Source organism: Struthio camelus, chromosome 1 (genome assembly GCF_040807025.1).
Source record: "Struthio camelus isolate bStrCam1 chromosome 1, bStrCam1.hap1, whole genome shotgun sequence".
Taxonomy (NCBI): Eukaryota; Metazoa; Chordata; class Aves; order Struthioniformes; family Struthionidae; genus Struthio; species Struthio camelus.
The window spans coordinates 222,953,786-222,966,905 of record NC_090942.1 but is presented as its reverse complement, the minus strand read 5'-3'; the positions used below and the strand labels follow the sequence as shown (position 1 = coordinate 222,966,905).

Here is a 13,120-nt window from a genome sequence, read left to right as displayed (position 1 = left end):
GTACTACAGCTCCCGTCATGCCTTGCTCCCCGCCCTGCCTCCCGCAGTCCCTTCGCGGCACTACAACTCCCAGCAGCCCGTGCGGCGGCACTACGACTCCCAGCATGCCTCGCTGCCGCCCGGGTCCTCTCTCCATCTCTGCCTCTTCCCCCCCCCCCCAACTCCCGCCCCTCCCGGCAGGAGGCCGGGCGAAGACTACATTACCCGGCGTGCCCCGCGCAGGGCGACCGCGGCCGAGCCGGGGCGGTGGCGCGCGGGGCGTGCCGGGAGCGGTAGTCCGCGGCGCGGCTCTAACGGTCCCGCTGGTGGTACTCTTCCCCCCCCCCCCCCGCCGCCTCCCCTCGGCCTGCCCCCTCCCCCACTCGCTGGCGGCTGCGGGGAGAGACAGGAGCCGCGGAGGAGGGAGCGGGAGGAGGAGGAGGAGGAGGAGGAGGAGGGGAGCGCTGCCGACACCGGCACCGACACCGGCAGAGGGGCCGCCGCCGCCGCTCGAGCAGCCGCAGGTGAGGGGCGACCCGCCGGGCAGGGCGGCCCCGGAGCGGCAGCGGCGCCTCCCGCCGCCGGCCGAGGCGAGGCGGAGGGGACGCGGGATGGCGGGGACGGGCGGTGTGTGGGGGGGGGTGTTGGGGGGGGGGAAGGAGGGGGCTGGCGGCGCCGGCAGGAGTTGTGGGGCTGTGGGGGGGGGGTCGGCTGTGGGGAGGGAGGTTGTGGGGAGGGAGGCTATGTGGGGCAGTCGGTTGTGGGGGGAGCGGCGACAGTGGGGCCGGAGGGTGTGGGGTCTGTGGGGCAAGCGGGGGCCGTGGGGAATGAGGCTATGGGGTCTGTGGGGCAAGCGGGAGCCGTGGGGCTGGAGGGTGTGGGGTCTGTGGGGGGAGCAGGGACCGTGGGGACAGCAGCTGTGGGTGGGGGGGGCTATGAGGACGGAGGCTATGGGATCCGTGGGGGGAGTGGGGGCTGTGGGGATGGAGGCTATGGGGTCTGTAGGGCAAGCAGGGGCTGTGGGGATGGAAGGTACGGGGTCTGTGGGGCAAGCAGGGGCTGTGGGGACGGAGGGTATGGGGTCTGTGGGGCAAGCGGGGACCGTGGGGCCGGAGGGTGTGGGGTCTGTGGGGCGAGCGGGGGCCGTGGGGCTGGAGGGTACGGGGTCTGTGGGGCAAGCGGGGACCGTGGGGCCGGAGGGTGTGGGGTCTGTGGGGCGAGCGGGGGCCGTGGGGCTGGAGGGTATGGGGTCTGGGGGGGGAGCGGGTGCCGTGGGGACAGCAGCTGTGGGTGGGGGGGGCTATGGGGACGGAGGCTATGGGATCCGTGGGGGGAGCGGGGGCTGTGGGGATGGAGGCTATGGGGTCTGTAGGGCAAGCAGGGGCTGTGGGGATGGAGGGTACGGGGTCTGTAGGGCAAGCGGGGACCGTGGGGCTGGAGGGTACGGGGTCTGTGGGGGGAGCAGGGTCCATGGGGACAGAGGCTATGGGGTCTGTGGGGCAAGCGGGAGCCGTGGGGCTGGAGGGTGTGGGGTCTGTGGGGCAAGCGGGGGCCGTGGGGCTGGAGGGTACGGGGTCTGGGGGGGGAGCGGGGGCTGTGGGGAATGAGGCTATGGGTGGGGGGAGCTCTGGGGACAGAGTGTATGGGGTCTGTGGGGGGAGCAGGGGCCGTGGGGACGGAGGGTACGGGGTCTGTAGGGCAAGCGGGGGCCGTGGGGCTGGAGGGTACGGGGTCTGTGGGGCAAGCAGGAACCGTGGAGATGGAGGGTACGGGGTCTGTGGGGCAAGCGGGGGCCATGGGGACGGAGGGTATGGGGTCTGTGGGGGGAGCAGGGGCCGTGGGGCTGGAGGGTACGGGGTCTGTAGGGCAAGCGGGGGCCGTGGGGCTGGAGGGTACGGGGTCTGTGGGGCAAGCGGGGGCCGTGGGGCTGGAGGGTACGGGGTCTGTAGGGCAAGCGGGGGCCGTGGGGCTGGAGGGTACGGGGTCTGTAGGGCAAGCGGGGGCCGTGGGGCTGGAGGGTACGGGGTCTGTAGGGCAAGCGGGGACCGTGGGGCCGGAGGGTGTGGGGTCTGTGGGGCGAGCGGGGGCCGTGGGGCTGGAGGCTGTGGCATCTGTAGGGCGAGCGAGTGCCGTGGGGAGTGAGGCTATGGGTGGGGGGAGCAGTGGGGCCGGAGGGTATGGGGTGCCTGGGGTGAGCGGGGGCCGTGGGGACAGGGTTGATGGGGCTATGGGAGAACGAGGCAGGCTGGGGGAGTGGGAGCTGTGGGGCTGGCGGGAGGATGGGGTGATGGATGGGGGGTGATAGGTGGCGAAAGGACGGGAGCGCTGAGCCCGGTGGGGAAGCTCGTGGAGGGCAGGGAAGCGGGACCGAGGCGCTGGAGAAGCTGGTTGAGGACGGAGTTAACTTGCCTGGGGGCAAAAATTGTGGAGGCTCAGGGAAAGCGAATGGGGGACAGCTGTGGGAGCAAGGGGGCAGACTGCGTGGGGTGTCAGCGGGGCACGGGAGCCAACATCGGTCCGGGGAACCCGGTTTGGAGGGGAGCTGGCAGGGGCGCGCCAGGGCAGGCCGGCGTGGGGCAGCTTGAGGGTCAGGCATGGCATATATGAAGAACCTGTTTGGGGGAGCGTTGGCAAAAGCGCTGGGGATGTGAAGAACATCCGCTGGTGGGAAGGGAAGGAAGAGGGATTGGCACTGGGGCGGCAGCTTAAGGGACAACTGATGAGACAGCCTGAGGGCAATGGGAAGGTGGCACGTAGGGGATAACCGGTCTCGGTGCTTGTTGCCCTGAGCCTTTGTGGCAGCGTTTGTTTTCAACCCACAGATAATAAATACATCCCATATCGAAACTTGGCAGGAAGCCTCGCTGTAGGCGAAGAGCTAGCGTAGACGGTATGGAGAGGTGGCATGTGGGCAGCTGCCGAGGGAAGAGTTACCAGGGTGCGAGGCGTTGACGGGAGCGTGGTGGAGTTGGCAGGGAAAGAGAAGGAGTCAGAAGGAGCTTTGGTAAACCGTTAAGAACTGCCCTGCAGGGCAGGTTGGATCTAGCAAGAGCACGCGAGGGAAGTAATAAGACGAGGTCCAAGCCAAGTTTCGCCTTTTCTGCTTGTGCTAGAAGGAAAATCAAGTTTATTGGGTTCTTGCTTCAGATTATTGATTATTTTCTGCTGCGTATACAGCTCTGTTAAAACCTGTAGGCTTTTGGATGTCGACGCAGGTTGATGCGGAAGGGTTATTTTTAAAGGAAGGGGGGGGGATGCTTCAGTTTCACAGCGTATCCACTTAAAATATTGAGAGGGGCACGCGGAGATGATGGTGAGAGCAATACAGAGAATACAAATGAGTCCTTGTGTAACTTTGTGGTAGGAAAGGTCGGAGTTGTGTGGTCTCGCTATCCGGTTCCCCTTTGTGTCATGTTGGAATCCAGGGTTTAAAATGACACAGATTTGATGAGATTGGGGATGTCATCACATAACGTCTGCAGCCTGAGCACAGAGACCACAAGGTTGTGAAATGTAAGACTGCATAGATCCTGTATTGTATTTATTTTTGTGAAAGGGTTTTTAAAATAATTTCTTGAAGATTTTGTTATTGGCGTTGTGGTTTTCAGAGCAATTAAGTCCACCGTTATATTGTGGGTTAATAATACCAGGGAGGTGCTTAGCTTCAGTCCTTTATAGAAAACAGAAGAGCCTTGAAATACAGAAATGAAATAAATATTCATTATCAAAAAAGGGTTTTATACTGTATTGGGGTTTTCTGTTTGTTTTCATCCCCCCCCGCCACCCCTGGCGCTTCATGATGATAAGCTTTCAGGTTGTGGCTTGTATTTCCATAGACTGAATTTCATCCAAAAGGAATTCATTTGGTGCTGAATACCGTCAAATGTAGAAAAATGAGCAGGTTGAGTGTTTCTTTTTCTCTCCCGGACAAAGGCATGTTGTATTAACCAGAAAGAAACCCCAAGTGATTCTGCTTAAGTCATATTTTGATTAAAACATAAGATGCAGTGGTGTGTTTGTTCTTGCTGTTAAATAATGATGGAGGAAGCTAGATTTTTTTTTTATTTTTTATTTCTTTAAGAAATGCGAATGATGGAAACATCTTTAGGGAAACATTTTGCTGGACTTGATTGCATCAACTGCATTATTGCATGAAATGTTAACTGTGAAGTGGTTGTTGATTAGAACTCAAATTGAGTAGAGATGTTGAGTGATGTAGAGAAAAAGGAAATTAGTACTATGCGATCACATGCTTTTGATTTTTTTTTCTGTTCTTTCTGATGTTGATTTTGAATTTCAACTGTTCCATGGATTCTCTTGACCTTTATGGTTGAGTAACGTTTAAAGAAAAAAAAGCGTATGTTCTGCATATTTACTCTTGCTAGCTGCATGTAGTCATTAAAAGGGCTGATATCAGTTAAAAAGGTATTTTTTTTTTAGCTAAAATCTATATTAAATCTCATTATTCTAATTTTTATTCTGGAAGCTGCAAATATCAACTTATGTAGTTATACCTTTTGACTTTTTTCCAAAGCAAAATTTGACGTTTTTTAGAAAGAATTCCTCTCTGCCAAATAATGTGGTTATAATGGCTTTTCGTTTTAATGATCGTGTGCTAACTTATTTCAGATGTTGTTCAGATGTATCTGTTTTTATGCTTTTTGTTTACAACTTGGTTGATTAAAACTTCTGCCTGCTGTTAAAGAGGCACTTTTTTGAGTGGTCGATATAGAACTTTTCCCCTTTGAAACAAAGGGATTGGGATCAAAATGGTTGTATGCTACGAAGATTTCTTGAATTTGTTCAGTAATAAGAAATGCTGCTTAGAGTGGAAAACTTGCATGATATACCAGTACTGCATTAAAATTATGTGAAATAACTACAGAGTAAGTTCATTTAGGAAGAAGATACTGTAGAGGTCCGTTTCTTATCTTGGATGATATTAATCTAGCCGTCACATTCAATGATAAGCGTACACTGATGTAGGTGAACTATTTAGTGATTTTAAAGAAATATTTTAAATTTTATCTTTGCAGTTGAGTTTTGGTGTTATCCCACATCAGATGGGATGTCAACCCACTATACAGGTTCGGGGCGGGGGGAAAACCAGCAAAAAAAAAAAAAAGAAAGATAATGCTGCCCTTGGTGCTTCTAAAAACATTTCTCGGGCAACTGAAAATGCTTCAGAGAAACGTTCCTGTTAAAGGCTTTCAGTACCTCAGCTGAAAGCATAATTAAATTCAGGCTGAATTTAATTATACTTTTAATTATCTGATCTGTCTAGAAGAGCTCGTAAACCTCAATTTGGATGCAGAGGTGCAAAACCACCTGCTGTAGGTAAGGGAAGAAGGTGCTTAATTCACGTTAGTGCCCGCTTTTGGCTGGCGTCGATCTCCTTTTCCAGGAAACAGGACATCAGAACCAGGACGAATCTCCTGGGTCGCCAAGTCCTGGCCGCTGCTATAGTCGGCCGCCGTGTCACAAACCTACTCGGTTTGATTTTAGGCTGAGGTGGTTTTATTCCTACTACTCCTGGTAGAGGACCGTTTCAGACCTTTATGCCTCTGCCGGTTAGCAACCTTCAGATTTCCACCCATAAACTCTCTGCTCGTTTCCGGTGCTCAAACAGTTGGTAGCAGGAGCTGATGAGGTTGTCAAAGGGAAATACAATTTTTATATCTTTCCTTTCTGCGCTCGCTCTTTCCTTCAGTTCAGATTATGATCTTCATTTGTCTTCCAGTCGTGCTGTTTAGGCTTGATTGTATCTGCAGCGGTCGCGATTTCCTTTTCCGCAGTGCGAAGGCTCTGTGTAGTTTGTTTCCTCTGTAATTCATAAAGCCTCTCCTTAAACTGCGTTTTCTTAACTACGGATTTCACTAATGAATTAGCTTTGCTAGTGGTGCCTTATATGCTCCTGGAAAGTCCTCGGCTTGGTTGGATTTTTGCCTGGCGCGCGGGCGATGGCTCGCTGCTTTGGATGATCGAGTGTTGCGTCCTTTCGCTCCATCCTTCCGCTCACACCTTGTGCTGAGGTGTGAGAAACGCGGCGGCGTGCCGATCTCCTCCTCCAAACGCTGGTACGGCAAAGGAGCATTCGAAGCGTCCCCTAGGGAACCATATGTTATTAGCCCGCGTGCTCAGGGAGGAGCGACTTCCGAAAATTGCTGTCGTAGGGAGAAAAGCGCAAGTGAAGAAACAAGGTAATCTCTGTACAGCAGTAGTGTCTCTGATTTATTTGAGGATGAGATTGTGCCTCCGAGGAAAACCGGTGTGTGATGGAGAGGTTCTGGTGACTGTTTTCCCTGGGGTACGTTTGTCTTCCTTTTTTTTTTTTTTTTTTTTTTTTCCCAAACGTGCCATAATCTTGCTAATCAGTTAGACTACATTTCAGTGTTTTAAAAGTCATAATTCATCATATTCAGTCCGTAGAACTCTTTGATCCAAAAGCGATTTCAGGAGAGAAGTGCCCTCGTTGTATTTTGTGGTGTTTTCCAAAACGACGTAAACAACGCTTTTCTGCTGATTTCCGACGTTAATCAATTTGTCCTGCCTTATGTTACTGGAGTGTTTCATGCTATTGTGCATCTCAGGCAATAAACAGATGAGGATTTTGTTTCAGCGAAAACAAATAAAATCCGCCTAACTGGTTTTGACCTGTTGATAGTCTTCAAACTCTTGGAATAAAGAGAAAATAATCTGTCACTGTGTAGAACTGGGTGTATGTTTTCAAGAGCTGGTTTCCTCTGACTCTGCTACCTGTCAGATGCAGTTCTCCAGAGCTCTCTAAATAGCTCTGTCTTCTTATTCCTTCAGTTAAACTGAATCATTCCGTTCCTATTTTCTGAGTTTAAACAAAGCACCGGTTTCGTGGCATTGAATACGAGAGGAAAATGTTGTCGGCGGCAGTGTTATGTTTATTCATGCAAATATTTGTAAACCTGGTTCCTCGAGGAAGGATTACGCGAGCGTGCCGCCCGCCTGCCCTTTGCTAATTTGGCAGGCGGGCTTTGCCAGGCGTGTCTGAAGGAAGACTTCCAAACCCAGCTTTAAGGTCCCGATCCGAAGAGTTTCTCCTCTTGGAGCATTTGCAGACCCTCTGAAAGTCATGGGAGCTGCAAGCACGAAGCAAGCTCTGAGAAACAGGCTCTTTTCTTCTTCTGTCTCGGGCTCCAAACAGGAACATAAATACACCAATCTGAGTCAGTCCCCAAAAAACTCTTTAGTGCGTAAGCTCATTCAAATGAGAAAATTTTGTTATTTATCCGTTAGTCTAAAATCTTGCTCTCACTGCCTCTCAGCCTGAAAGCGGATGACATGGTTCATCACGCTTGTATTGAAATAAACCTTATATTTCTTCCTTCCTTCCTTCCTGTTTGAACCCTGCAGTGAAGTGGTGATGATGATGATGATATTCCTGGTAAAATGCCTTCTTTTTCAGAGAGTCATCCAGGGAACAAGGTTGTGGTGGGGATGACGGAGATGGATTGGTTTCTTTGCAGAGTGTGTGGGACTTGAGTCGTTTTTAAACAGTTCTAAGGTTTTATTTTTTTAAAGGGGGAATGTGCTTAAAAGTCTGAGAACAGCAGAGGAATTTCAAGTGACTGTGCTTTCTGAGAGTAAAAAAATGCAGGCCTGTTGACGCTCTACAGCAGGCCATTTAGGAGATTATTGCCACAGAATTCATGAAAGCTTAAAAAGCATGCTTCTGTCATCCGTTGGAGATGCTGTTTTGTTTTTTGTCTGTATTTTTTTCCTTGCTTTCCTTTGTCTCTTACCAAGTGAAATAATCGCCTGCAAATTTGGAACATGGGAAGATTAGAAGCCCAAACAGAGAAACGAGGCTGGCTTCGCATGTTTATCATAGCTTTCATGTGATAACTTTCTCCATAGCAGAGTTAATGCTGAAGTGTCATTGGTAGACTCTGAAAATTTTTGCCTTGTTTGTTTTAGCAAGGGTTAGAAATTTGGGAAGATTATTAAAGACGAGCTTAGGGTATCTTGTGAGAGGGGGGAAAAAATACTAACGTGGCAAGAAAAGAGTAGACGCCATCGTGCCTGCTAGGCATGTCTGATTCTTTGATAAAATGGATAAAGACTGCAGACTGCAGCAAAAGTTAAAATAGACCATAACATCTTGGATTCCGTAGTTTGTTTTCTTGCCTATAATTTTCTGTTGAACTTAATCATAAAAATCTGTCTTTTTTTGTGGCATCAAACTTTAGTTTATCTGTCAGGAATTAAAGCACAGCAAGTGGACTTTTACTTTCTTTGGTATGAGATACACAACTCTATAAATACGGTAGAAATGGGGATTTAATCATTTTTGTTTTGGAAATGCATCATGAGAAGACTAGTGACAAGTTTTGAGCATAATCTGCTTTTTCCTCGTTTCTCTTTCTGTTCTTTTTATTGTTTGAATTTGTAGGAGATGGACGACTTGCATTTTTAATGAACAAGCTGGCTTACGTGGTTAGTCATAACAAACTTCTAAGAACTCTCTGGAGTTCCAGCAAATAAGTCAGCTCACGTTCTTTGGCTCCTCCTGTTTAGTGGAAGATTTTGGACTTAGTTTACGCTCTCCCTGTATTTTTTTTTTCCATGTTTGAGACACCTCATTTTGTATATATTGACAAGACGAAGTTGGAAATGATCTCTGGAAAACGACTAGCTTAAATATCTATAGATGGGTAATTGGCTTAACTCAGTTCTAGAGATACTTGACCTTAACTGAAGAAAGTCTCCAAGCATGTTTGAATTTGTCCTGCCGTTTAGGTAGACAAGGTAAGCGCCCTCGTTACAGCTGCTAATGGTTTTTCCACCATGGTGAATCTGATGGCTGTACGGACAGGAAGGTTCGAAGGACTTGTCCCCATTGAAAAGTACATGAATTAAATCTGGGAGAATTGGAGGTGTGATCGGTAATTCGGCATGGGTCCCCTTATGAATGTTTATTCTGGAGTGGTTGATTCTGCAAATCACTTTCTTTAGTTTCCTGTGTAGGCATGTCCTAACTTAATGAGAGATGTAATGGCTTTTGTGAAAACTACAGCAAATTGCACATATTTTTCAGGTTCGGCGTTAAGTAGTATAGGCAGCTAGAGTATAATATCCAGCGGAAACTGTGGTTGCTTGGAGGAGGAAATAAGACTTGCCTTTAATTTGTCCTATTCTCGTCCCAGCATAACCAATGTTTTATTCAGACTGAGAGCAGTCACTTTGTCATGAAAACAGCATCTTCTGAATGCTCTCCTTTCTGTCATCGTTGCTTATTATTGTTGTGCGAGTGACAGGTGAAACCAATGCAAGGGAAACTTGTTAAAGCTTGAGTTTGCTCTTGGTTTGACTTATCTTGACAACAGAGAATTTTTGAAGTCTGAAAATGCATCTCCATAAAAATAGTTTCTTTTCCTTTACTACAACATCCAGATCCCAGACAGAGAAATTTATCACGTTAGACTGCTTTCGTTTGGAAGCTCAATAAAATATTTCTTTCTGTAAGAAAGACATAGGTCTTAGGCCTTTGCAAATCTCACGAAGTTAAGCTGTGCGAGATCCTCACATGTAGATGCGCTGTCTCTGTTTTCACCGTGGAAAAACTGAGCGTGAGATTGCTTGCAGGCGTTGCCAGGAAGGTTGGGTGAGATGCTGTGCTACTTCTCGTGCTGGGGAGACAACAGAAAACAAATGCCAGGAGATGGATGTGATTTGCTTTATGTCATGTTGGAACGTGCTCAGATGCTGTGTTGGTGGCTTTGTATAAGAACTTATAGGAGAGCTCCTAAAGCTTAAGGCTTAATTAAGCTGACCTCCTGGAAACCACGGACCCTTAGCTTTTCCCTGGAAGGTGCCTAATGACTCGTTATTTTGGGCTACTGTTTATCCTCTACAGAGACAGTCGGTCTTAATTTGAAGATCTCAAATCATGAGGAATATGCCACTTCCCTTGATATATTTTAAGCAATTAATTACCCTGTCTGATTAATTCAAATTATAAACCAGATCCCATTTTTTAGTTTCCAGCCTTTGCTTCTAAAAGGCTTCCTTTGCTAAATTAAGATGTCCTTTGATACCTGATACTTTTCCCTTTGAAGGGAAGTCATACTGCTGTAACCAAGTGATCTTTCAGCTTTTATTTTGGACAAGTTAAATACATGGGGCTCTTTAAGTATCTCTGCAGTCCTTAAATTATTCTCGTTGTTGCGCCCTGTTCATTTTTCATCGTTCTAGTTAGCGTAGGAGTTCCCCCAAGGGGAGTCTTACCAATGCCATGGACAGAGCCAAGATTGCTTTTTTATTTGTGAATTATTGTACCTAGACAAAAGAATTTTTACCAGCCCTTCTTGTAATGCCTCAAACTGGGAACTCTTGTGGAGTTTTTTGCCTATTAGTACCCCAGGTTCTTTGTCACGGTCACTGATTTTCAGATTTTGTTCCCTAGATAGAGTACCTTGCATTTAGCTGAATTGCTGTGTGTGATTAGCCTGCCCTCTTCATCTGCCATGCAAAGGACCAGTCACAAAAGTTATTACCTATGTTTATATTAATTTATATTAATATCAACGGTGAACCTCCTGAATAGTATCAGGGTCCACATCAAGCCCCACAGAACCCTGCTGCAGTGAGCTCTGTGGATGATGGTTCTCCGTGAATGACGACTTGTAGTGATCTGTCAGTTGGCCAATTCCAAATCCATTAAACGTGCTCTATTGATATAGTACAGTGCTAATTTTTTAATCAAAATGTCACGTTCCACAAAAGTCTGTCTGTTACGTTGCAGCAGTTACCTTTATCAACCCAATTTTTAATCTCATCTAGGAATGAAATCAGCTGTGTTTGACAAGGCCTATTTTCCATAACGTTGCACTGACTGTCATTAATTTTGTTTCTATCCTTTTCAAGTCTTTAACAAGTCTGATTCAGTTTTCCCTTATTTTGTCCAGAGCCAATATCTGGCTAACTGAGTTATAGTTACTGCAGTCATGTTTTTGCACTGTTTTAATGTTAGCGTATTAGAAATGTTTGTTTTCTGAATTTTCTTCAGCATGCCGAAAAAGCAGTGAAAAGGAACCTGAGGGTCTCAGAAATCTCAGCCGCTACTTTGAGGGCTTCTAGCTTAAGCTGTCTGGACTGCTGAGGAATCTTTTGTTATTGAGATGTGGAGCTGGCGGAGCACTTGGGAGACTCTCGAGTCCATTCCCCTCCTTGACACGAGAGGAAGTGTCTCTAGAGCATCTCTGACAAATGTTTTTCTAATTTTCCCCTAAAGTCTTCCTATTTAGAAGATACCCGAGGCTCCTTTTGTAGGTGGTCATTGTACTTGGCTACTGTTTTAGTTGGAAGGTTTTCTGATATATTATTTCTCGAGTAAATGAAGACGCTTACATTCCCTGTAGAGGACACACAGCATAACCAATCGCTGTCGTCAGTGGAAGAGCGTTACGTTGTCCTTCAGTTTTCTCCCCTCTGGGCTGAACAAGGTCCTTTAATCTTTTCTCATGGATCATATGTTTTCTATATCTCTTATTATTTTTGTTACTTTCCTCTTTGCTTTGTTTACTTCTTTGCACGTGGACTCAGCACTGGGTGGCCTTGTCAGCGTTGCGTAAAGTGGAGTCGTGCTGTCTTCCAAGCGGTGCTTTGTTTTAATAAGCTTAAACGCCTTTTCCCTTTTTTGCGAATGCGTTGCATTGTTGACGTATATTCGCTTATGATCCAAAATATCCTCAAGGTTATTTTCTGTAGCCCGGCAGCCTAGCCAGTTATTCTCCACCTGTGCTGGGTACACTGCTCTTGCACTTGTCTTTATAGAATTTCATCAGGCTATTTTGGTTTGACACAATTTGGTCTTGACATATCCACGTTGATTGTGTTCTTGTTCCATTTTTGCTGTAGGTTGCTTTTAAATAGATTGTTTCATGATTTTTCTGGGATCTTTCTGTTGATTGCGGTGAGAGTTAAGGCTCTAATTTGCTTTAGAAGCTTTTCAGAACTGCACTATGTAGCTATTTTTTGATCCCAAAGGCACTTTGAAGCTTTGTGAGTATAAGTGGATCGTCACTATGCAAATTCCTTATTTTTTTCCTCTGTTAAGTTATATTTGTGAAAAATCCGCATCTTCTAAGCGATGACGATTTTTCATTATGTCGATACTTCTTTAAGATGATAACTGGAAAGTACAGACGTCACACAAGTTAAAATCAATTATTTAAATAGAGACGTTTTGAAATCGTGATCGAATTACTAGACTTAGACATGTTTAAGTGCAAGTCTGTTCTTTTTCTGGAGTATTACGACTTCCAGTCCAGTGATTGCTTCAGCTTTATTGGTTGTAATGAGGTCCAAAATTGTTACTTTATAGTTGAACTCAACCGAGTTATAATTTATCACTTAGCATTTTTGGAAACTAATCGGTGTAATTACTTGCTGCATAAGACTTTCCACGTGCCCTTTCTGTCTCCTCCAAAACATCACCTTTTTTTATTCCCCTCGCTGATGCGCCTATGGAGTGATGTATCCTGCTGTCTGTCTTGGTGCTTCCCAGAACGTACTTCTGGGCTTCGTCCGGTACAAACGCACTGATCTGGGCTGCGTTAGAAATTCAGTGCTTCCGAGTTACTTGTAAAACCATAAAAGAAGCATTCCTCTTTTTCTCTTTGCAAAGGTGTATTGCAGCCATCGCTTCTCTTTTGTATCTTAACACCTTTGAAATCATGATTTTAAAGTCCAGTCATGCGCTCATCCCACCAGATTTCTTTTTTTTTTTGCCAATCAGAATTTTATTTGTTCTTGCTTGTTATTCAGACTCCTAGCATCCATATATAGCAGCAGAGAATTCATTTTCCTTGCAGACCGTCTTTCTTGTCTGACTTTGAACCTCGTTTACCCTTCTAAGTGACCTTCTCTTATGTTTAGTTTATTCCTTTCCTGGATGCATCAGCAGTTTTATCTGGGAAGGTGTCTTTCTAGCTGGAAAGATGCTGGCTCTGCAATTCGTAAAATCTGTGTTCCCCTGCTGTACAGTTCAATTACTGAAAACCAAATAGTCTCATCTGTTGCACTCCCTTGGTCATTTCTTCAATTGTTTTTTTTTTTGCCTTCTCTCACTTCTAGCGCTGGCGCACGTCTCAGCCGAGGGATCTGC

General features: G+C 47.0%; 1 protein-coding gene across 6 annotated transcripts in view; it reads left to right on the top strand.

Moving 5' to 3' along the window:
* Nucleotides 1-230: 230 nt before the first annotated feature.
* The window catches only part of FAM168A (family with sequence similarity 168 member A), a 193,050-nt gene continuing 180,160 nt past the window's right edge, over nt 231-13,120 (top strand). For 2 of the 6 annotated variants that reach the window (XM_068930793.1, XM_068930791.1), the window contains exon 1: nt 268-503. Coding sequence is in view for 2 of the 6 variants with exons in the window: in XM_068930787.1 (XP_068786888.1) it covers nt 6,098-6,179 (82 nt within the window). In the remaining 4 variants the exon portion in view is untranslated. Of the gene's footprint in view, nt 504-5,812; nt 6,180-13,120 lie in introns of those variants that run through there. The other 4 variants (XM_068930790.1, XM_068930787.1, XM_068930789.1 and 1 more) reach the window with 4 other exon arrangements.